Here is a 22,522-nt window from a genome sequence, read left to right as displayed (position 1 = left end):
TTTCTGTGAAATATAAATATGTGTTTCATGTGAAAGATATATTAGCAGTTCAAAAACTGACCCTTTATCCCATAACTCAGTATTTCAATGGATCATCACAACTCCATGAAGAAGGTAGGAAAAATACTGTTCTTACTTTATAGATGAAAGAAAAAAAGGTCAAAAAATTTGTCCAATGTCACAAAGCAAGTCTGTGGTATAGTTGGTACTAGAACTCAACACTTTCCATACTGTCCCTTACTATGAGGAACGCTGTCCTAGGGCTTACACATAAAATGTTCCATTCATCATTATGGAGAATGGATACTATAGTTTTGTATTTGATCGTCCTTTCTCTGGTTTTCTTGGATTAATACTTCACTTTCATGTGGTCCTGGAGGTGTTGTAAATCTCAGCTAACAGGAGAAATTAAAAAAGTTTGGTAGTCTCAGAACTGGTCATGCATCTTAAATACAAACTAACAGTTGAAACAAATCTAGGACAGTGTATCAACATTTTCAATTAGCCAAAAGGTGGTAAAGTGTGCACTAGAAATCGCTGTTTAGTCACTCAGCTGTTTCTGACTCTCTGTGACCCCCTGGACTGTTGCCCTCTAAGCTCCTCTGTCCATGGGGACCCTCCAGGCAAGAAGAGTTGCCATGCCCTGCTCCAGCAGATCTTCCTGATCCAGGATCAAACCCGCATCTCTTTGTGTCTCCTGCACTGGCAGATGGGTTCGTTACCACTGAGCTACCCAGGAAGCTCTGCACTAGAAATTAGTTGGCAAGAAGAAACAGCTTTTAAAAAATAATGTTACTTCTTATCGGCTTTGTTCTTTCAACGGGTAGAATGGAACGGGCTCAGGAGCTGTGTTACCTGAGACAGAAGGAAGTCCTGAAGCTCCTGGCCCTCATGAGACAGTGTGATCACCCTCCCATCTCTGTGCACGACCCGGATCTGCTCAACTCCAATATTCAACTGCAGCTGAATGGACCTTTATAGACAACACACACTAAAAATCAGAAATGTCCAAAATTACCTTATACAAATGTCAAGAACCTTTAGAGCAAAGAAAAACAATACAACAGTTTTGATAATCCACACCAAGACCCATGGTGGGTAAGAGTTTCCTCAGGTTCAGTGAAAACTATCAGACTCTCACTAAACTACTGACACCACAGGCCACGGACCACCAGTCTACTCAGAAGGATGCGGGGCAGGAAGCACAGCTTGTCACCCTGCCAATAGCCCCTGCTCCTCTTCTCCTGAGGGCCCTGAGGCTGTCAACACAGCAGCCACACACCTGTGTTAAATAAGAAGAGATGTGCACTGACAGTGTGTGGGGTCTGCCCTGACCCAAAAACCTGGGTCCTCACAGGAGCCATGCACTCTTGCAACAGCTTCACAAGCCCGGATTCCAGGGTCCCCACAGGAGACTCGGCCCACTATATCACTCACCCCACCCTGGGACATCCAAAGCCACCCCCAGCAAGGGCTTGTAATTTCTCCCAGTCCAGAACCATTTTACCAACTGGGGATCATTTTTGCCATAAGCACTGTTGCCTAGTAACACAAATGGCATCTTTCCTTATCAAGTTACGAGGTAACTAGAGTGAGAGAGTTAGCCAAAGGTCAAATTCTCATACAGAAAGGAAAAACGGTTAACTTTTCACTCTCTTCTGAAATAATCAGCTAACAAGTCAAAATATGTATGCTCTACTAACTCAGCTTAGGTCAAACAAACTCATAAAATAGCCAACGAATATATATATACAGGTCACAAATCTCTTCCAAGTCAGTTCACAAATTTTTAGCATATGACATGTACAAGAAACACAAAACTCCTCAAATAATACAGGTGAACAAATGCAGAAAAAAACAGCATTATAGCTTTCCACATCTGATAGTACCTCTTTTTTCCTAACTTTGCTTTTACAACCAATATTTAAGAATAAAAAACATTTTGGTAACTATATAAAACTGTAATTTTGATGAATAAAAGTTTATACATTTCTTTTGAAGGGGGAAAAAAAACACAAAATTTACAAGGCTTAAAGAAGAAAAAGACTTATAAATCTAACCACATTTCTGACTCTTCTTTTCTAACCCAGGTATAAGGAAAAAGAAAGCTGTATCACCATTGGTGGGCACACACATGGCAATTACTCTGAAAGCAGATCAGGGGACTTTCCTGGTGGTCCAGTGGTTAAGAATCCGTCCTCCAATGTAGGGAACTAGGGTTCAATCCTTGGTCATGGAACTAAAATCCCACATGCTGTGGGGCAACTGAGCCCACACACCACGACTGGAGAGAACCTTGCAAACCACCAGCACCGCCACAGAAGGATCCTACATGCCGCACAAAGGCCCTGAGTGCCACACTAAGACCCAATACAGCCAAAGAAAGAAAGAATTTTTAAAAAGGAAGCAGAAAAAAAAGCAAATCGGTAACAACAATGAAAATCTTAAATGTCCTTATCTTTTGACACAGCAATTACACTTGGAGGACTTTATCCTATAGACATGGTTGCACACGTACAAATCACTGTTCTGGCATCCAACTAAAATAAAATGTTCAATGACAGGAAGTTGGGGGGGAGGGGGTTCTAAGAAAGAGAACTACTTTCAATTTTAAAAAGTGTAAGATGACCCTACCAGCTACAGAAGGTAGGTAAGGACATTCTATACTGCCTTCCACTTTCTCTCCTGTCCTGACACTGACTTCTCTTCACAGAAGTTTAAAAGGTGTATGCTGGATTCAATGCCCATAATCCCACAGTTGTTTCATATTAGCTGTAGATGCAAACAATTCCAAGTTGATCAATTTTTTCTTTTCCTTTCCTTAGTGCTGTAGGTTTGTACCTTTTGACCACCTTCACCAACATCGCACTACTGAAAACAACCAATCTACTATCTGTGTATTAACTTGTGATTTTTTTTTTTTTTTTTTTTAACTTGTGATTTATGAACATACATCAAGTAGACAGCTTCTCCAGGAATGCTGGGGACAGAAGTCATTAAGGGCACAATCATGAACCGGAATAGACACAGGGGTTGTTTTAGGCTAAACATTATGGAAAGTATGGGCTCTAACATAAACGACCCTCTTTACTTCAAATACCAGAGACTGGCCATGGCCTCCAGGCAAGAACTGAAGCGGATCGGAGTCTGAGGAAGCATGGCGGGCTTTCCACTCAGTGCTGGGGTTCACTTCTGATCATTGCTCAAACATGCGGCATTTACATAGAGACTATGTAAATAGTCTCTGTGACTGCTAAGTCACTGCTAAGTCACTTCAGTCGTGTCCAACTCTGTGTGACCCCACAGATGGCAGCCCACCAGGCTCCCCCGTCCCTGGGATTCTCCAGGCAAGAACACTGGAGTGGGTTGCCATTTCCTTCTCCAATGCATTAAAGTGAAAGTGAAAGTGAAGTCGCTCAGTCATGTCCGACCCTCAGCGACCCCATGGACTGCAGCCTTCCAGGCTCCCCCATCCATGGGATTTTCCAGGCAAGAGTACTGGAGTGGGGTGCCATTGCCTTCTCCAGAGACTATTAAATAGAGACTATTTTGGACATTCTTGCCTGTCATTTTTTTTTCTTCCCTGTATATTTTGGCCTCACTATGTGGCATGCGGGATCTTAGTTCTCCAACCAAGGATAGAACCCACAACCCGTGCCGAGGAAGCATGGAGTCTTAACCACTGGACTGCCACGGAAATCCTTATCTCTTACTTTTAAAAACACTCTACAGCTCAAATAATTTACTGGAATGTTATGCTTCCCTATCAAATAAAACCCAAAATCTTGATGTAATCACTCTGCAAACATCAATACATAATAAGCAACTTAATGTATTAAACAACTTCTTTTCAATACTTACTTGCATATCTGTTCATAGCCTTGCGATGTGATTAAGACTTTCACACTAGATTCATAAACATCATTAATATTTGACCAATGAGCCTGTATCTGAGGATCTTCAATGCGACTTGCTAAGCTGTCAATGGTTGCAGCAGTCCTTTTAAAGAAAAGAAGTTAAAAATTTTTATAGTCACCATATAAAATAATAAGGTGATAAACTGCTTATCAGTTTTATGGCTATTTGAAAACAGATGGTGACTTTCTGAAAATACCACTATTTGAAAAGCAAAGATTTAACAGAAAAATCAGATGTAGCTCTGATGTACTGGTTCTCAACTTCACATCACAACACATTCTCAGGCCACACTGATTTCCTTTTAACTCCATTTGTTTTCTGCCACTCAGAAAATCTTACCAGAACACAAGTGAAAGGCATACTTGTAGGGTACTAATCTAATCTCTAAAAAGAATATAAATTATTCATAAATATCAGTATTTGATCCCTGGTAACAAATAACTTGGGATATATCCATACTTGAGAACTATTACTGTCATGGAATTAGTATTTTCAAGAAAAGCTAGAAAGATTTACTGCACAATTAAAACCTATACCCCAAGAAAGATATGTATAAGTGAGAAATAAGATTTATTAAGTGATTATGTACCAAATACTGTAATAAGTGCTTTCATGAATTATTTTAACCTTATGAACAACAAAAGTAGACACTACTACTATTACCTCCATTTTTCAGAAGGAACAAAAGCAGTTTAGCGAAGTTTAGTGACTTGCCCAAAGTTTGAAGCTATTTGGGGCAGAAAATCTGGAAGTCTAACTCCAGAGCCAATAATCTTTCCTTTACATTTTATACACACTAATGAATAGCCACTGCCTAGAAACAAAGCATAAATTACATAAATCAACCAAACTACAAGATCCTCAGTGTCTAAAATCTGATATTAGCACTTTATCAGCTAGAGAAGGAAAAGGAATGAGGAAATGGAAGAAATGAGACTAGCTACTGAGGACAAGTGATTTTTATATCAATTTTTATATGCTCTTGTATCCTGTTCCTGCTCTAGTACTAATTTCTTTCAGTCCATTTTTAACTTTCCCTTCTTCTTCTGTGATTTGTTTCCCTGGCAGTGCTTCAAGAATTTTTACAGCAGATAAATATGTGAGAGTTTTCATCTCAGTGTTAATATATATCAACAAATTGGAAATAAAAAGATATATAGCAACTGAGAATTGGTAAAAGAAATCATGGAATATTTACACAATGGGCTATCACATAGCTATTAAAATATCTTTGAAGGTAGGGTATAAAATTTTATGATACCATATTTACTTAAAAAAAAAATGCCCTGACACATATACTGTTGACCCATGAACAACGGGTCTGAACTGCACTTGTACACTTACAAGAGAATCTTTTTCACAAAATAATTACTACAACACTGCACAATTCATGGTTGCTTAAATCCAGGAATGGCAGATCTGGGAAACGGAGGAACTGCCTGTTTGGTGCCCAAGCATAACTTATATCTGTATTTTCAATACAGAGGGTCGGTACCCCTAACTCTTGTGTTGTTCAATGGTCAAATGTATGTAAAAATATATGAATGTTAACTGTATGGAATTAACACAGATGGGTCAATACATTTAGAACATTATTTCTATACCTAAGAGGAGAAAAGGGAACATTTTTTAAAGTTTTGCTGCTTCCAAGATTACAACTACTATTCTGAAATGCATTAGCTGCTCACTTGTATCTGACTCTCTGTGACCCCATGGTTGCATGGACTATAGCCTGCCAGGATCCTCTGTCCATGAAATTCTCCAGGCAAGAATACTGGAGTAGGTAGCCATTCCCTTCTCCAGGGGATTTTCCCGACCAGGAATCTAACCCAGGTCTCCTGCATTGCAGGCAGGCAGATTCTTTATTGCCTGAGCCACCAGGGAAGCCCAATTCTGAAACAAAATGGTTCTAAAGATAACTTTTCCCATGCCCCTCATTTATTTCAGGGAATATTTAACTTTATGGTTAATCAGAAATTTTCAACATTAACATACTCAATAGCTTTTATACTTGAAATGTACAAGTGGAAAGTAACAGTCATCTAACATAGTACTCCTACTGTTTATAAGGAACCTGTGTATCCACTATTCAATTTGACCAGAGTCCTTTAACCCCAATTGAGAGAGGATTAGATATTAAGTGCTGCTGCTGCTAAGTCACGTCAGTCATGTCCAACTCTGTGCGACCCCATAGACGGCGGCCCACCAGGTTCCCGTCCCTGGGATTCTCCAGGCAAGAACACTGGAGTGGGTTGCCATTTCCTTCTCCAGTACATGAAAGTGAAAAGTGAAAGTGAAGTTGCTCAGTCATGTCTGACTCTTTGCGACCCCATGGACTGTAGCCTACCAGGCTCCTCCATCCATGGGATTTCCCAGGCAAGAGTACTGGAGTGGGCTGCCACTGCCTTGAAGTGAAGTGAAGTGAAGTCACTCAGTCGTGTCTGATTCTTTGCAATCCCTACCAGGCTCCTCCCTCCATGGGATTCTCCAGGCAAGACTACTGGAGTGGGTTGCCATTTCTTTCTCCAGGGGACCTTCCTGACCCAGGGATCGAATCCGGGTTTCCCACATTCCAGGCAGATGCTTTAACCTCTAAGCCACCAGGGAAGCCACTGCCTTAACTTGCCCCAAATTACTCAGCAAGTGGCTGAGCCCTGGCTGAAGTGTATCTTTCATCCTGAATTCCGTACTCCTTTCAATGTATCATGCTGTTGTCTCAACATGTCTTCCAAATTCATTTTACTGAAAGTTTCCATCCTGAGACTAATATAAAACCATGACAAATAAAGCTATGACTGTATTAACAGGAAAAATAAAATTCAAAGTAAAATGTCATCCACAAAAACAGTGTGCCCTCGCCTGCTGAGTACCATCAAGGCACCATCACTGAAAGAAGTAAAAACAGACCTCTTCACTAAGTGCCAATAAGGAAACAGAAGAGCACCCTGTGGCATTTGGAAAAGACTTTGTTTAGGGCCAATCATGCCAAGTTCTTTAGTAAATGATGTACGGAAGAAAGAAAATCAGAGGGCGGTCCCAAGATGGTCGAGGAATAGGATGGGGAAACCACTTTCTCCCCCATAAATTCATCAAAAGATCATCTGAATGCTGAGCAACTTCGACAAAATAATTTCTGAACACTGGCAGAAGACACCAGGCACCCAGAAAGGCAGCCTACTCACTTCAAAAGGAGGCAGGACAAAATATAAAAGACAAAGAGACAAAAGAGTTAGGGACAGAGACCTGTCTTGGGGAGGGAGTCGTGAAGGAGGAGAAGTTTCCAAACAGCAGGAAACCCTCTCACCAGCAGGTCTGTGGGTAGTTTTTGAGTGTCAGAGGGCAACATAACCAAGAGAGAGAAAAAAAAAAACCCCACAAAATACACGCCTAACCGCAACTCCCAGGGGAGAAGCAGCCAGGATGCTTGCCTCCGCCACCAGCGAGCAGGGGATGGACACGGAGGCGCAGGCTCTAACCTAAGGTGCAGCCTGGCCCGCACACAGAACAAAGGACTGAGCGATCACCAAAGGAGAGCTGGCCGGCTGCGGACCGGCCCCTCCCCCCACCAGAGGCAAAGAGGCAGGTGGGCGACAGTCAGAGCCAGAAGGCAAGGGGCAATCTTGGCCCCAGGGCAGGGCAACCTCAACCAAATTGTGAGCGGGCTCCTAGTTGCTAACCATGTCCTCCTGGTGTCCTGGATGGCTGACACCTGCCAGGAGGGTTGCAGCCTGAGATTAGCTCACCAGAGGACACACACAGTACACCCAGGAAACCGAGCGTCCAGGACCGGGGAGGTGATTAAGACACATGGCCCACCTGGGTAGAGTGTGCTCGCCAAGCACCTGGTTGCCGGAGCTGCTCGGACCTGGGAAGGGCACAAAATGCAGGCCCAGCCAAGTCTGTGCCCTTGTGGAGTACCCAAGAATCTGAGCAGCTCAGAGCTGGGAAGTGCACAAAATGCAGGGCCCGCTTTGGACAGTGCCCTGCAGAGCACCCTGGAGCCTGAGCAGTGTAGACCCATAAAGCAAATGCCATGAGTGGGGGCAGACTCAGTGTGGTCCACATACTGCGAGCACTCCCCACATACGCCAGTGATATTTGTTTGCAGTGTTCCTCCCTCCCCACAGCACAATTGAACAAGTGAGCCTAAATAAGTGACCACCTTCACTCCCTTGTTTCAGGGCAGAAATTAGAAACAGAGGAAGCCAAATGAAGCAAACAAGAGGGAACCGCTCTGGAACTGACAGGTGCAACTGATTAAAACCCTGTAGTTAACTGAGAACTGGAGGGGGCCTCTGTACAAGGAACTATCTGAAACTGAACTGACCCCACACTGCCCGCAACAGCTCCAGAGAAATTCCTAGATATATTTTTACTATTATCCCTTTAAAAATTTTTAAGTTCTTTATTGCTCCTTTAATTTTCATTTTTATAACCTATTATTACCTTGCAAAAAAAAAAAGACCCTATTTTTAAAGCAAATTTCATACATATATTTTTTATAATTTTTGTGATTGATTTTGTTTTCTATTTTTAATATTGTATTTTTGAGACTCTATTCTCTACTCTAGATTTTTAATCTTGGCTTTCTGGTATTTGTTATCAATTTTTTACCTTTAAGAATCTAATCTCCAGTATCCATTTTCACTTACGGATGTGATTACTAGCTTGATTACTCTCTCTCCTTTTGATTCTCCCTTTTCTCCTGGTCACCTCTATCTCCTCCTTCCCCCCTCTCTTCTCCATGTAACTCCGTGAACTTCTCTGAGTGTTCCAGACTGTGGAGAGCACATAGGGAATTGATTACTGGCTAGACTGCTCTCTCCCCTTTTGATTCCCCCTCTTCTCTTCCTGGTTACCTCTATCTCCCTCCTCCCTCTTCTCTTCTCCATGTAATTCTGTGAACCTCTCTGGGTGTCCCTCACTGTGGAGAATTTTTTCACCATTAACCGAGATGTTTTATCATCTGCACTGTATGGATGGATAAGTCTTGAGGCTACTGTAAGAATAAGACTGAAAGCCAGAGGCAGGAGGCTTAAATCCAAAACTTGAGAACTCCTGATCCCAGGAAATATTAATAGACTAGAGCTCCTCCAAAAGCGTCCATACTGACACGGAAACCAAGCTCCACCCAAGAGCCAACAAATACCAGAGCAAGACACACCAAGCTAATTCTCCAGCAAAGCAGGAACACAATCCTGAGCATTAAAAGACAGGCTGCCCAAAGCCATGCCAAACCCATCGATGCCCTAAAACTCACTACTGGACACTTCATTGCACTTCAGAGAGAAGAGATCCAGCTCCACCCACGAGAACACAGATGCAAGCTTCCCTAACCAGGAAACCTTGACAAGCCACTTGTCCAACCCCACCCACAGGGAGGAACCTCCACAATAAAGAGGAACCACAAACTTCCAGAAAGGGTACCCCAAACACAGCAATCTAAACAAAATGAAAAGGGAGAGAAATATTCAGCAGGTAAAGGAACATGATAAATGCACACCAAACCAAACCAGAGGAGGAGATAGGAGTCTACCTGAAAAAGAATTCAGAATAATGATAGTAAAGATGATCCAAAATTTTGAAAACAAAATGGAGTTACAGATAAACAGACTAGAGGCAAGGATTGAGAAGATGCAGGGAATGTTTAAAAAGGACCTAGAAGAAATAAAAAAGAGTCAGTCAATAATGAATAACACAATAACTGAGATCAAAAGCAATCTGGAGGTAACCAACAGTAGAATAACTAAGGCAGAAGATAGTACAAGTAAGACGGAAGATAGAATGGTGGAAATAAAATGAAGCAGAGAGGAAAAAAGGAAAAAAGAATTAAAAGAAATGAGGACAAGCTCAGAGACCTCTGGGACAATGTTAAATGCCCCAACATTCGAATCATAGGACTCCCAAAACAAGAAGACAAAAGAAAGGCCATGAGAAAATACTTGAGGACATAATAGTTGAAAACTTACCTAAAATTGGGCAGGAAATAGCCACCCAAGTCCAAGAAACCCAGAGAGTCCCAAACAGGATAAACCCAAGGCGAAACACCGCAAGACACATACTAATCATATTAACGAAGATCAAACACAAAGAACAAATACTAAAAGCAGTAAGATAAAAGCAACAAGTAATACACAAGGAGATCCCCATAAGAGTAACAACTCATCTTTCAATAGAAACTCTTCAGGCCAGAAGGGACTAGCAGGACATACTTAAAGTGATGAAACAGAAAAACCTACAACCCAGATTACTATACCCAGCCAGGATCTCATTCAAATATGAAGGAGAAATCAAAAGCTTTACAGACAAGCAAAAGCTGAGAGAATTCAACACCACCAAACCAGCTCTTTAACAAATGCTAAAGGATCTTCTCTAGACAGGAAACACAGAAAAGGTGTATAAACTCAAACCCAAAACAACAAAGTAAATGACAGCAGGATCACACTTTTCAATACTTACCTTAAATGTAAATGGGTTGAATATCCCAACCAAAAGACAAAGACTGGCTGAATGGATACAAAAACAAGACCCCCATAATGCTGTCTACAAGAGACCCACCTCTAACAAAGGGACACATACAGAATGAAAGTGAAAGACTGGAAAAAGATATTTCACGCAAATGGAGACCAAAAGAAAGCAGTAGCAATACCCATATCAGATAAAATAGACTTTGAAATAAAGGCCGTGAAAAGAGACAAAGAAGAACAGTACATAGTGATCAAAGGATCAATCCAAGAAGAGGTTTAAAACAATTATAGGGAAGGTAGGGAGGGAAAAAAAAAAAAAATTATAAATATATATGCACCCAACATAGGAGCACCAGAATAGGTAAGGCAAATGTTAACAAGTATGAAAGGGGAAATTAACAATAATAGTGGGAGATTCTAATACCCCACTCACACCTATGGATAGATCAACCAAACAGAAAATTAGCAAGGAAATACAAACTTTAAATGATACAATGGATACAGTTAGACATAATTGATACCTATAAGACATTTCACCTCAAAACAATGAATTTCACCTTTTTCTCAAGGCACACGAACATTCTCCAGGTTAGATCACATCCTAGCCATAAATCTAGCCTTGGTAAATTCAAAAAAACTGAAATCATTCCAAGCATATTTTCTGACCACAATGCAGGAAGATCAGATGTCAATTACAGAAGAAAAACTATTAAAAACCCCAACATATGGAGGCTGAACAACATGCTGCTGAATAAACAACAAATCACAGAAGAAATCAAAATATGCATAGAAACAAATGAAAACACGACAAACCAAAACTTATGGGATTCAGTAAAAGCAGTGCTCTGAGGAGGTTCATAGCAACACAAGCTTACCTCAAGAAACAAGAGAAAAATAAATAACCTAACTTCACACCTAAAGCAACTTGAAAAAGAAGAAATGAAGAACCCCAGGGTTAGTAGAAGGAAAGAAATCATAAAAATCAGGGCAGAAATAAAAGAAAAAGAAATAAAGGAGACTACAGCAAAAATCAACAAAACTAAAAGCTGGTTTTTTGAGAAGATAAAATAGACAAACTATTAGCCAGACTCATCAAACAAAAAAGCAACAAGAATCAAATCAACCAAACTTGAAATGAAAATGGAGAAATCACAACAGACAACACAGATATACAAAGGATCATAAGAAACTACTATCAGCAACTATATGACAATAAAATGGACAACTTGGAAGAAATGGACAAATTCTTAGAAAAGTATAACTTTCCAAAACTGAACCAGGAAGAAATAGAAAATCTTAACAGACCTATCACAAGCACAGAAATAGAAACTGTACTCAAACATCTTCCAACAAACAAAAGCCCAGGACCAGATGGCTTCACAGCTGAATTCTACCAAAAATTTACAGAAGAGCTAACACCTACCCTACTCAAACTCTTCCAGAAAATTGCAGAGGAAGGTAAACTGCCAAACTCATTCTACGAGGCCACCATCACCCTAATACCAAAGCCAGACAAAGATGCCACAAAAACAGAAAACTACAGGCCAATATCACTGATGAACACAGATGCAAAAATCCTTAACAAAATTCTAGCAAACAGAATCCAACAACATACTAAAAAGATCATACACCATGATCAAGTGGGCTTTATCCCAGGGATGCAAAGATTCTTCAGTATTCACAAATCAATCAACATACTTGACATTAACAAATTGAAAGATAAAAACTACATGATTATCTCAAAGGTGCAGAGAAAGCCTCTGACAAAATTCAACATCCATTTAGCAGGCATAAAAGGACATACTTCAACATATTAAATGCCATATATAATAAACCCACAGCAAACATTATCCTCAATGGTGAAAAACTGAAAGCATTTTCCCTAAAGTCAGGAACAAGACAAGGGTGCCCACTCTCACCACTACTATTCTACATAGTTTTGGAAGTTTTAGCCACAACAATCAGAGAAAAAAAGAAATAAAAGGAATCCAGATTGGAAAAGAAGAAGTAAAACTCTCACTGTTTGCAGATGACATGATTCTCCACATAGAAAACCCTAAAGACTCCACCAGAAAATTACTAGAGCTAATCAATGAATATAGTAAAGCTGCAGGATATAAAATTAATACACAGAAATCCCCTGCATTCCTATACACTAACAATGAAAAACAGAGAAATTAAAGAAACAATTCCATTCACCATTGCAACAAAAAGAATAAAATACTTAGGACTAAATCTACTTAAAGAAACAAAAGACCTATATACAGAAAACTATAAAATACTGATGAAAGAAAATAAAAGATGACACAAATAGATGGAGAAATATACCAAGTTCATGGATCAGAAGAATCAATGTAAATGAGTATACTACCCAAAGCAATCTACAGATTCAATGCAATCCCTATCAAGCTACCAACGGTATTTTTCACAGAACTAGAACAAATAATTTCAACATTTGTATGGAAATACAAAAAACCTCAAATAATCAAAGCAATCTTGAGAAAGAAGAATGGAACTGGAGGAATCAACCTGCCTGACTTCAGACTATACTATAAAGCTATAGTTATCAAGACAATATGCTACTGGCACAAAGACAGAACTATAGATCAGTGGAACAAAATAGAAAGCCCAGAGATAAATCCACACACCTATGGACACCTTATCTTTGAGAAAGAAGGCAAGAATATACAATGGAGAAAAGACAATCTCTTTAACAAGTGGTGCTGGGAAAACTGGTTAACCATTTGTAAAAGAATGAAACTAGAACACTTTCTAACACTATACACAAAATTAAACTCAAAATGGATTAAAGATCTAAATGTAAACTATAAAACTCTTAGAGGAAAACATAGGCAAAACACTCTGACATAAATCACAGCAGGATCCTCTCTGACCCACCTCCCAGAGTAATGGGAATAAAAGCAAAAATAAACAAATGGGACCTAATTAGACTTAAAACCTTTTGCACAACGAAGGAAACTCTTAAGCAAGGTGAAAAGACAGCCTTCAGAGTGGGAGAAAATAATAGGAAATGAAGCAACTGACAGAGAATTAATGTCAAAAATATACAAGCTGATCATGCAGCTCAATACTAGAAAAATAAATGACCCAATCAAAAATTGGGCCAAAGAACTAAACAGATATTTCTCCAAAGATGACATACAGATGGCTAACAAACACATGAAAAGATGCTCAACATCACTCATCATCAGAGAAATGCAAATCAAAACCACAATGAGGTACCATTTCAAGTCAGTCAGAATGGCTGCTATCCAAAAGTGTACAAACAATAAATACTGGAGAGGGTGTGGAGAAAAGGGAACCCTCTTACACTGTTGGTGAGAATGCAAACTAGTACAGCCACTATGGAGAACAGTGTGGAGATTCCTTAAAAAACTGGAAATAGAACTGCCATACGACCCAACAATTCCACTGCTGGGTGTACACACCAAGGAAACCAGAATTGAAAGCGACACATGTACCCCAATGTTCATCGCAGCATTGTTTATAATAGCCAGGACATGGAAGCAACCTAGATGTCCATCAGCAGATGAATGGATAAGAAAGTTGTGGTACACATACACAATGGAATATTAGTCAGCTATTAAAAAGAATGTATTTGAATCAGTTCTAATGATGTGGATGAAACTGGAGCCTATTATACAGAGTGAAGTCAGTCAGAAAGAAGAAGACCAAAACAGTACATTAATGCATATATATGTAATTTAGAAAGATGGTAATGATGACCCTATATGCAAGACAGCAAAAGAGACACAGATGTATAGAACAGTCTTTTGGACTCTGTGGCAGAAAGTGAGGGTGGGATGATTTGAGAGAAGAGCACTGAAACATGTATTATTACCGTATGTGAGACAGATCACCAGTCCAATTGAGATGCATGAAACAGGGCACTCAAAGCCAGTGCACTGGGAACAACCCTGAGGGTTAGGATGGGGAGGGAGGCGGGAGGGGGGTTCAGGATGGGGGACACATGTACACCCATTGCTGATTCATGTCAATGTATGGCAAAACCACTACAATGTTGTAAAGTAATTAGCCTCCAATTAAAATAAATAAAATTTTTAAAAAAGAACAAAAATGAGCTTTGAAGTTAGGCCTAAATCCTGACTTTGCTAATCTTTTAGTTGTATAACCTTGAGCAAGTGGAACAACTTCTCTGAATCCCAGTTTTACCATCGTAAAAAATGTGCTAACACAACCTGACCCACAACTAAGCATCAAATAAGTCAACATATAGGAGAGTGCCTTCCAAAATCCTAAAATGCGGGACAACCGAAAAATATATGGAAAGCTTCAAAAAAGGTTTCAACCAGTTCAGGAAAAGTAGCTCATGGACGGGTTATCATAGAAAGTTTGGTGTTCCAAGGCACGTTCCTACTCAGCTGTCTTTCAAAACTTTAATGCCAAGTGTTAGAAACAAAAAAGTTACATGGGCAATAGATCTAAGGCTTCCCCAAACTTGACAGGGCCATAGACAACCATAAACTCTTATACTGCAGTCACCTCCCTCTCCCTGGGAAAAAAGATTAAAGTATGCCAAAAATAATGTACATAAGGTAACATAAAGAAAAAAGGACTGCAGTTTCAAAGAAAGATAGTAACTTTGTCCTTACCTACTCCTCAGAAATATATGCTTTGCTTGTTTAATTATTTTTTCCAGAAGCCCTTCACTTGACTGTATTGAATTAATTTCATTTTTATCAAAAGCTTGAGGACCAGAAAGTCGCATTCTCTTGTGGCCGAAAGGTGCACTTGCTGGATGTGGCATCATAATGGAACTCAAGGTCTGTTTATGAAACTGTAACAAGAACAGCCATTTTCAACAGCCAATACCCACATATTAACTACACACTGTTCGATCAAATCATGGCTCAAAGTTTAGAAACACGAAAGCAATGTATTGGAAGCACATATAAAGGTAGTCTAGGCACACAGATAACATGTTAACATCTACTGCTGCTAAGTCACTTCAGTCGTGTCCGACTCTGTGCGATGCCATAGACGGCAGCCTACCAGGCTCCCCCGTCCCTGGGATTCTCCAGGCAAGAACACTGGAGTGGGTTGCCATTGCCTTCTCCAATGCATGAAAGTGAAAAGTGAAAGTGAAGTCGCTCAGTCGTGTCCAACTCTTAGCGACCCCATGGACTGCAGCCTACCAGGCTCCTCCGCCCATTGGATTTTCCAGGCAAGAGTACTGGAGTGGGCTGCCATTGCCTTCTCCCAACATCTATTAGGCTATGCTAAATGTGTTGCTAAAGAAAAGGGTCTCTCTCCAGCTGTCGTTAGTTTTTATGTTAAAACTTTTATAAAAAACAAAAATAAATATTCTTCAGTAAGTCCCATTGACAGAACACATGCAATCAGTAGATAGTTATTCTACTATATCCTGGATTAGAGGTTGTAAAACCTAGGTACAACAGAACCACCTTAGGAATATAAAAAAAGTACTGATCCTTACACCATCACAACTAACTAGACCAGATCTTGGGGTGAGGCATGGGCGGATGGAATATATATTCTTATTAGAAGATTCTCAGGACAGTTCTAAATAACCTGTAAGTAGAATGTATCCTGAAATAATTCAAGTAATCCTGTTCATAGGCACTGGCAAGACATTTTCCGATTACCCAATCAGAATCAACCTTTAGCATGCATTTCTTACACCTCTCTATAAAACCTGTGGTAGAATAGAAGCTATGCTTGGCCACAGAGACCATATTCATATTCTCTGTGTTCCCTGAGCCCATAACAAGATCTTTCACAGCACAACTAGTGAATGTCATTGCTTTATGAATAACGAGGACTCAGCAGTGAGAAGGTTGTGTACTTTCACTGCTGTACGTACACTTAGCACAATGCAAAGAAAACATTTACTTCATTACCTCTCTAATCAGTAGATGCAAATTATGCTCTAGAACATAAAGATGGTCCTCTGGACTTTGCTTCTCAGTAGCAGATTTTGGGGATTTCTTATCATTTGAAGAATGGCACAAAGAAATAGATAACTGCAAGCCTATTTATAAAAATAAGTAGGATAGACATAAATAACCTATAATATGGAAAAGCACAAACTATTTTCATAAAGTATTATCACAGCCCATTTTCAAAAGATACATTCTGAACTTAAAGAGGAGGCTTTTGTGATTAACATTTTTACACCAAAATGACTAACCATGAATACGATAAACTACCATGTATTCAATTTCTACTGACTTATAATGTGGCTGCTGACCTTCAGCTATGGCTAAAGACAGGTGAACAGAAACTGTAATTTGTTACTTCTAGATTTTAAATTAAAAAATAAAACAGAGTTAATATCTGGTATTACTGACTAGAAGACCTTCCCTGTTCCCATGAGAATCAGGATGAAATTTTTCACTCCAGAAACCCATTCTCTTAACAAGATCTAAGAAGATACTCAGAATTTATGTAAAAAAACAAGTGGAGTTAATTAAAAATTGATCTCTTGTTAAATCTGTTTCTGAAAAATATTTTAAATCCAATTTCCATAAATTTAGGATATTATGGATATTTAATTAAGGATCTTCTAAATAGAAACACTAACTGAAAAAGATACATGCACCCCAATGTTCATAGAAGTATTATACACAATTGCCAAGGTATGGAAGCAACAGATGAGTGGATAAAAAAGATGTGGTACATATAAATACAATGGAGTACTACTCAGTCATAAAAAATGACATTTTGTCATATGCAGCAACATGGATAGACTTAGAGAGTATGTTGCTAAATGAAATTAGAGAAAGACAAATGTTGCATGGTATCACTTACAAATGGATTCTAAAAAATAAAACAAACTAGTGAATATAACAAAAAAGAAACAGACACACAGAGAACAAACTACTGGTTACTAGTGGGAAGAGGGAAGCAGGGAGGGGCAACATAGGGGCAGAGGATCAAGAATACACAAAAGACCTTGAAGAATACATCAAACGGTAAAACTACTTGTGATTATGAATGAGTTTTTTGCTTCTTGTGTTTTTTTTTTGTTTCCTATTATGCACATCTTAACTTTTAAGAAATGAATGTTATTTTTAAAACTTTTTTTAAAAAAGTAAAAACTATGTATAAAATAAGTTACAAGGATCTATATTCTATAACTATAAATGGAATACAACATTTAAAGATTGTAAATTGCTATGTTGTACACCTGAAACTTATACATCAACTATACCTCAATACAAAATTTAAAAATATTTTAAAATTAAGCATTTTCTAATTGACACCTCATCTAGATAATATGAGGACCTTAGGAAATCTACAAATAGTGTTGGCATAGACACCTCAAAGCAACTGTTAGCTAATAACACGTTTGCTAGGGCAAACTTTAACAGATATTGTTTAAAGCCAGGAGTGACACCACTACACAGAACAGTCAGCAGTGCAGACTGGGCTGCACACTTTGCTGGCTGTTATGGCTGTTATTTGGGGCTGCACACTACTTCTCTGCTGTTACTATTCCTTCAACATACCCAAACTGCTACCCTCTTTGTCCCGGCCCCCAAATCACAAAGTTTTAATTATCACTCAAAAGGGTAGGCTGTACTTACTTGGGAAGGGCTGAGAGATAATCTGATTTTTCACCACAATGTGAGGGATCTGTGATTTAATTTGAACAGCTTCCCGGGAGAGCTGTGCAAAAATTTCTTTACATAAGAGAACATTTTGTGCTGCTTCTAATTTTGTCTGCCAATGTGGGGAACCTGAAAAACAGGGAACATGCGTACATAGTCATTACCCAATTGTTATTACTTTTTTAAGATTTGTGTTGAAGTAGGTCTTCATTGCAGGTCTTGGGCCTAGCTACCCTCCAGCACGTGGGATCCTAGTTCCCTGACCAGGGATCAAATCTGTGTACCCCCTACTCCCAACCACTGAACCAGCAGGGAAGTCCCTTAATTACCTAACTATCTTAGGCATTAACTAGCTTAAATGATGATCTAAATACACACAACAAAAGTTCAGAAAACTATGTATTACAGCATACCCTTTCCAAAATATAGAATTTTTTACTTCTTCTACACAGAGAAAAATGGTAAATAAGTTCAACCTTTCAAAAAAGACTGCACAGGAATTCCTTCGTGATCCTGTCATGAGGATTCTGCACTCTCGCTACTGAGGGCCTGTGTTCAATTCCTGGTCAGAGAACTAAAATTTTACAAGGTGCATGGTGTGGCGAAAAAACAAAAGGACTGCACAGCTATTCACTAATAATTGATTAACAAATTATAAAGTCATATTTCCAACTGCTCGTATTTAAAGTACCTATTTTTCCTAACTATATTTACTTTTAGTCAGGGCAGACAAGACCAGAAGTTAGAGAACAGAACTATACCTGGTTTGGATTTAGGCAAAGGTCGTTTGAAGAGGTTAACTGTGCCAAGGTCACCTATGTCTGGAGCCTGTTTTTGAATTGAAACCTATGAAAATAATAACACAAAAATATGTTAGCTAATTAGCTTCTGGGCTATTAATAGGAAATTACTTGAAAAATACTTAGACAAATACCCTGATATATGCAGACCCTTCTAAATCACTAGGAATCTGGACATCAAGGGGACAGTAATCTTCAGGTATCTTCTTGTCTAGATCAATATCTGTATTCTTTATTACTTCAAATGTACCATGATGGGGAAACAGAGACCCTAATGGGATATTAAAAACAGGAAAATCAAAACAGTTAACATGTTTATTCAACAGAAATTACTGAGTATATAATAATATCTCACCTACATATCAGTGAAGTATACATTAAGTTCCCACCAAAAATGTGTGTTTCAGGGGTGTGGGGAGGAAGAGGCATGGTAAGCAAAAAGAAGAAAGGAAGCAGGAGAAAACAGCTATTTACCTTAAAAAAAAAAAATAACATGTCTTAGTCTAATGGTATCATTATAAGAACTCCACAGGCTATCCAAACTGTTTTATTCCAATGGAGTTTTGATAAAATGAATATAATTCTAGACTATATATACATATATATATTCACAGTAATATAAGTAATATAATCTACTTACACAGATTTAAACCTTGGAGACTAAACACTTCTGGAGCTCAGCCTCTGTAATAAGGTTGCGACTGAAGGGTTCTGAATTCAACAAGAGAAGGACAAAAAGATAGCATATACACCACTTTTTGTCAACCAACTCCTAGACTTTATGTGATGTCTTTGTATGTAGTGCATAAGTTTGAGATAGCTGCCCTGGACTGCTGAATTACCTAAGGAAGGTGTAGATAAATGTAACTGCTATATTATAATACAAAAAGATGCTCAAGATTTTCTTGCAATTAAAAACAGAATTTAATCAAATCCTCTTACAACACAAGTAACCGTTTCAGGTAAAGTTCTTATGCATAATTATTTGTTGAGAAGAGCTTACAATGTCCAGAGCCAGAAAAGTACTACTTCTATAAACATCTATTAAAATGTAAAAATGTCTTTGTCATCTTAATTCATCTTCTGATGGAACTTTACCATTAGAACTCAAAATGTCCCAATTCACATCAATACTAAGGCATACAGGTCCTTGAGTTAACCACTTCAAATTATATTCCTTTAATTTGAAGATACTCATGGCTTGCTCTGGAAAATGAATCCTTTTCAAATATCACTCCACTACTGTTATCTCAGTGATTACAGCCAGTGCTCCTTGCTTTTTTTAATCCCTTGACACTCAAGAGCTTTTACCCCATTGAGCTGTGAATCTTACAAACTTTTACTGTACAGCTCCTCTGAATACACTTCAGCAGCTTAAAGACATTGCCACAATTGCTTTGAGAAACCTGCTATTACATATTATAGTTCAACAACAAAGAATTTATACCAGAAGATGTGAAGTCAAGACATCCAGCTTTGTTATATACTCCAACAAAATATATTCCTTAAGTTAGGGTTGCAGCCCTGGCTGAATGGAAAAAAAGGTGAAGTGTTTTCACCATTATATCTCTTTGCTGCCACTGCTGCTAAGCCGCTTCAGTCGTGTCCGACTCTGTGCGACCCCATAGACGGCAGCCCACCAGGATCCCCCGTCCCTGGGATTCTCCAGGCAAGAACACTGGAGTGGGTTGCCATTTCCTCCTCTAATGCATGAAAGTGAAAAGTGAGAGTGAAGTCGCTCAGTCGTGTCTGACTCTTTGCAACCCCATGGACTGCAGCCTACCAGGCTCCTCCGTCCATGGGATTTTCCAGGCAAGAGTACTGGAGTGGGGTGCCACTGCTTTCTTACCCAGGAGTTAAAAACAGCTTACCAGACTTAAGGAAGAAAAACAGAATAAGAAAGAAAAGAAATGTTTCTTTTTTTCTTTTATGCTCAGTGTTTAAGGTACTGATCAAACTCCCCAGCTGAGGAGTCCAGTCCCGCCTCCTATTTCTGACTAAAACGTCAATTATGGTTCAGGGTGTGTTAGCACATAAACTCTATCTCTGAACTTTCTGTTAACTGAACCTAAAATTTTTTCAAATTAACTATATGTCTTTATATATGGCTGACTTCCCAGGTGGCACCAGTGGTAAAGAACCTGTCTGCCAATGCAGGAGACGCAGGAAATGAAGATTCAATCCCTGGGTCAGGAAGATCCCCTGGAGTAAGAAATGGCAACCCATTCCAGTATTTTTTCCTGGAAAATTTCATGGACAGAAGAGCCTGGTGGGCTATATAGTCCTTGGGGTTGCAAAGAGACACGACTGAACCTACACACACATATAAGGCTATGATGAGAATAATTTGAGTTTTTTCAGGCTTATGTGTACAGAAATTAAAACTTCAAAATATAACATGTAATTGAGAGTATTATTATAAAAGAATCAACATTTATAGTTTTTAACAAACTATTGTTAAAAAGCAGAGTTTTTAACAGTTATCTATACCTGCACTTCTGTAGCTCAGATCTCCAAGAATTTTATCTCCAACTTTTCTAAGCTTCCAGTGTTGCCTCAATCTCAAAAGCTCAGAGTTGAAGTCTCTTTGTAGCTTGTTTTCCTGGTTTTCAGTGACTGATTTTGTCAGTCTCTCTGCCCCCTTCAGTAGGATCTGTGCTGCTCCAGCAAGTGACTTCTTTTTAGATATTAACTGCAATGTCTGAGGATTCTATCAGAAACAATCCAGAAGTGTAGGGCTGTATTATTTTTAAATGCTTTTTTAAAATGATACATTTCCTCAAAAATAAAATACCTACTCAAGGGAAAATTAAAAAAGAAAAGCAAGGAGAAGGGAGAAAAGCACATAATGTTTAAAAGAATAATAACCTTAACCCACTTCTTTGGTCACTTGATAAGAGACTTATGCTAAACTAAAACACTACACCATCAGAACTTAACACTGCATAAACCTGGCCCAGCCTAGGTTAGGTTCCCCTCTCTGCACTGCCATTCCTCTCTTTATGTACGGCACTCTCCACATCACCCACAAGAACACCCTTTCAAGGCACTCATTTATACTTCAGAGAAAAGTCTGTAACTGGGAAACTGATGAGAAATCAAAACCTATGTATTATATATACATACATAAATATCCATAGTCACTATCAATCCATGCACTATCAATTCCAAAAAGCCAAGTTTAGTAGAAGTTTTCTGGCTGCATAAGAATCAAAATAATAAAGGTTCATAAAAAATGTCACAATTTTTTATCACATTACAGAACCTAATTTTGAGTTTTTGGAGAGCTTAAAACAGTCTTTAAAAGTTCATATGGACTTAATTTTGCATCTAAGGAAAAGGAAACAATAGACACACAGCCTAAAAGATGGTATTGAGACTTAATAAAATGGCACCATTATTCAATCAAAGCCCACAAATACCTGTTTTGGAGGAAGTGCATCCTGAGAGACAGGATCAAGAGTCATAAATTTTTTATCCCTAACAATACTAAGAACATCATAGAGAACACACATCTCTGTCAGGGCACTTCTCAAATTGTTCCTCACTGAATCCCAAGGCCAAAGGGAGGGTTGAAATTTCACCAATCCTAAAAAGTGAAAGAAAAAAATACCCAGATATTAGTTATAGAAAACTCACTTAGAGATTCAAAAGTACTAAAAAAACAAGAAAAAAAGTACTAAAAGAAGAAATAATGAATTCTATTTCAAATTGTTCCCTC

At 38.8% G+C, this 22,522-nt stretch overlaps 1 protein-coding gene across 4 annotated transcripts in view; it reads right to left on the bottom strand.

Annotated features, from left to right (window-relative positions):
- Nucleotides 1-22,522, bottom strand: part of MED17 (mediator complex subunit 17) — a 39,900-nt gene that overhangs the window by 13,573 nt on the left and 3,805 nt on the right. For 2 of the 4 annotated variants that reach the window (XM_010855182.1, XM_010855181.1), the window contains exons 2-9: nt 22,224-22,390; nt 21,292-21,511; nt 18,936-19,072; nt 18,763-18,847; nt 17,978-18,130; nt 16,289-16,419; nt 15,020-15,204; nt 3,862-3,999 (exon numbers count right to left, since the gene is read on the bottom strand). In XM_010855182.1, coding sequence (XP_010853484.1) covers nt 3,862-3,999; nt 15,020-15,204; nt 16,289-16,419; nt 17,978-18,130; nt 18,763-18,847; nt 18,936-19,072; nt 21,292-21,511; nt 22,224-22,390 — 1,216 coding nt within the window. Of the gene's footprint in view, nt 1-855; nt 974-3,861; nt 4,000-15,019; nt 15,205-16,288; nt 16,420-17,977; nt 18,131-18,762; nt 18,848-18,935; nt 19,073-19,441; nt 19,513-21,291; nt 21,512-22,223; nt 22,391-22,522 lie in introns of all 4 variants that reach the window. The other 2 variants (XR_826634.1, XM_010855180.1) reach the window with 2 other exon arrangements.

The sequence above is a fragment of the Bison bison genome, unplaced genomic scaffold (assembly GCF_000754665.1).
Source record: "Bison bison bison isolate TAMUID 2011002044 unplaced genomic scaffold, Bison_UMD1.0 scf7180017864356, whole genome shotgun sequence".
Classification (NCBI taxonomy): domain Eukaryota; kingdom Metazoa; phylum Chordata; class Mammalia; order Artiodactyla; family Bovidae; genus Bison; species Bison bison.
Note: the sequence above shows the minus strand (reverse complement) of the source record. Positions and strands in the feature narration are given on the sequence as shown.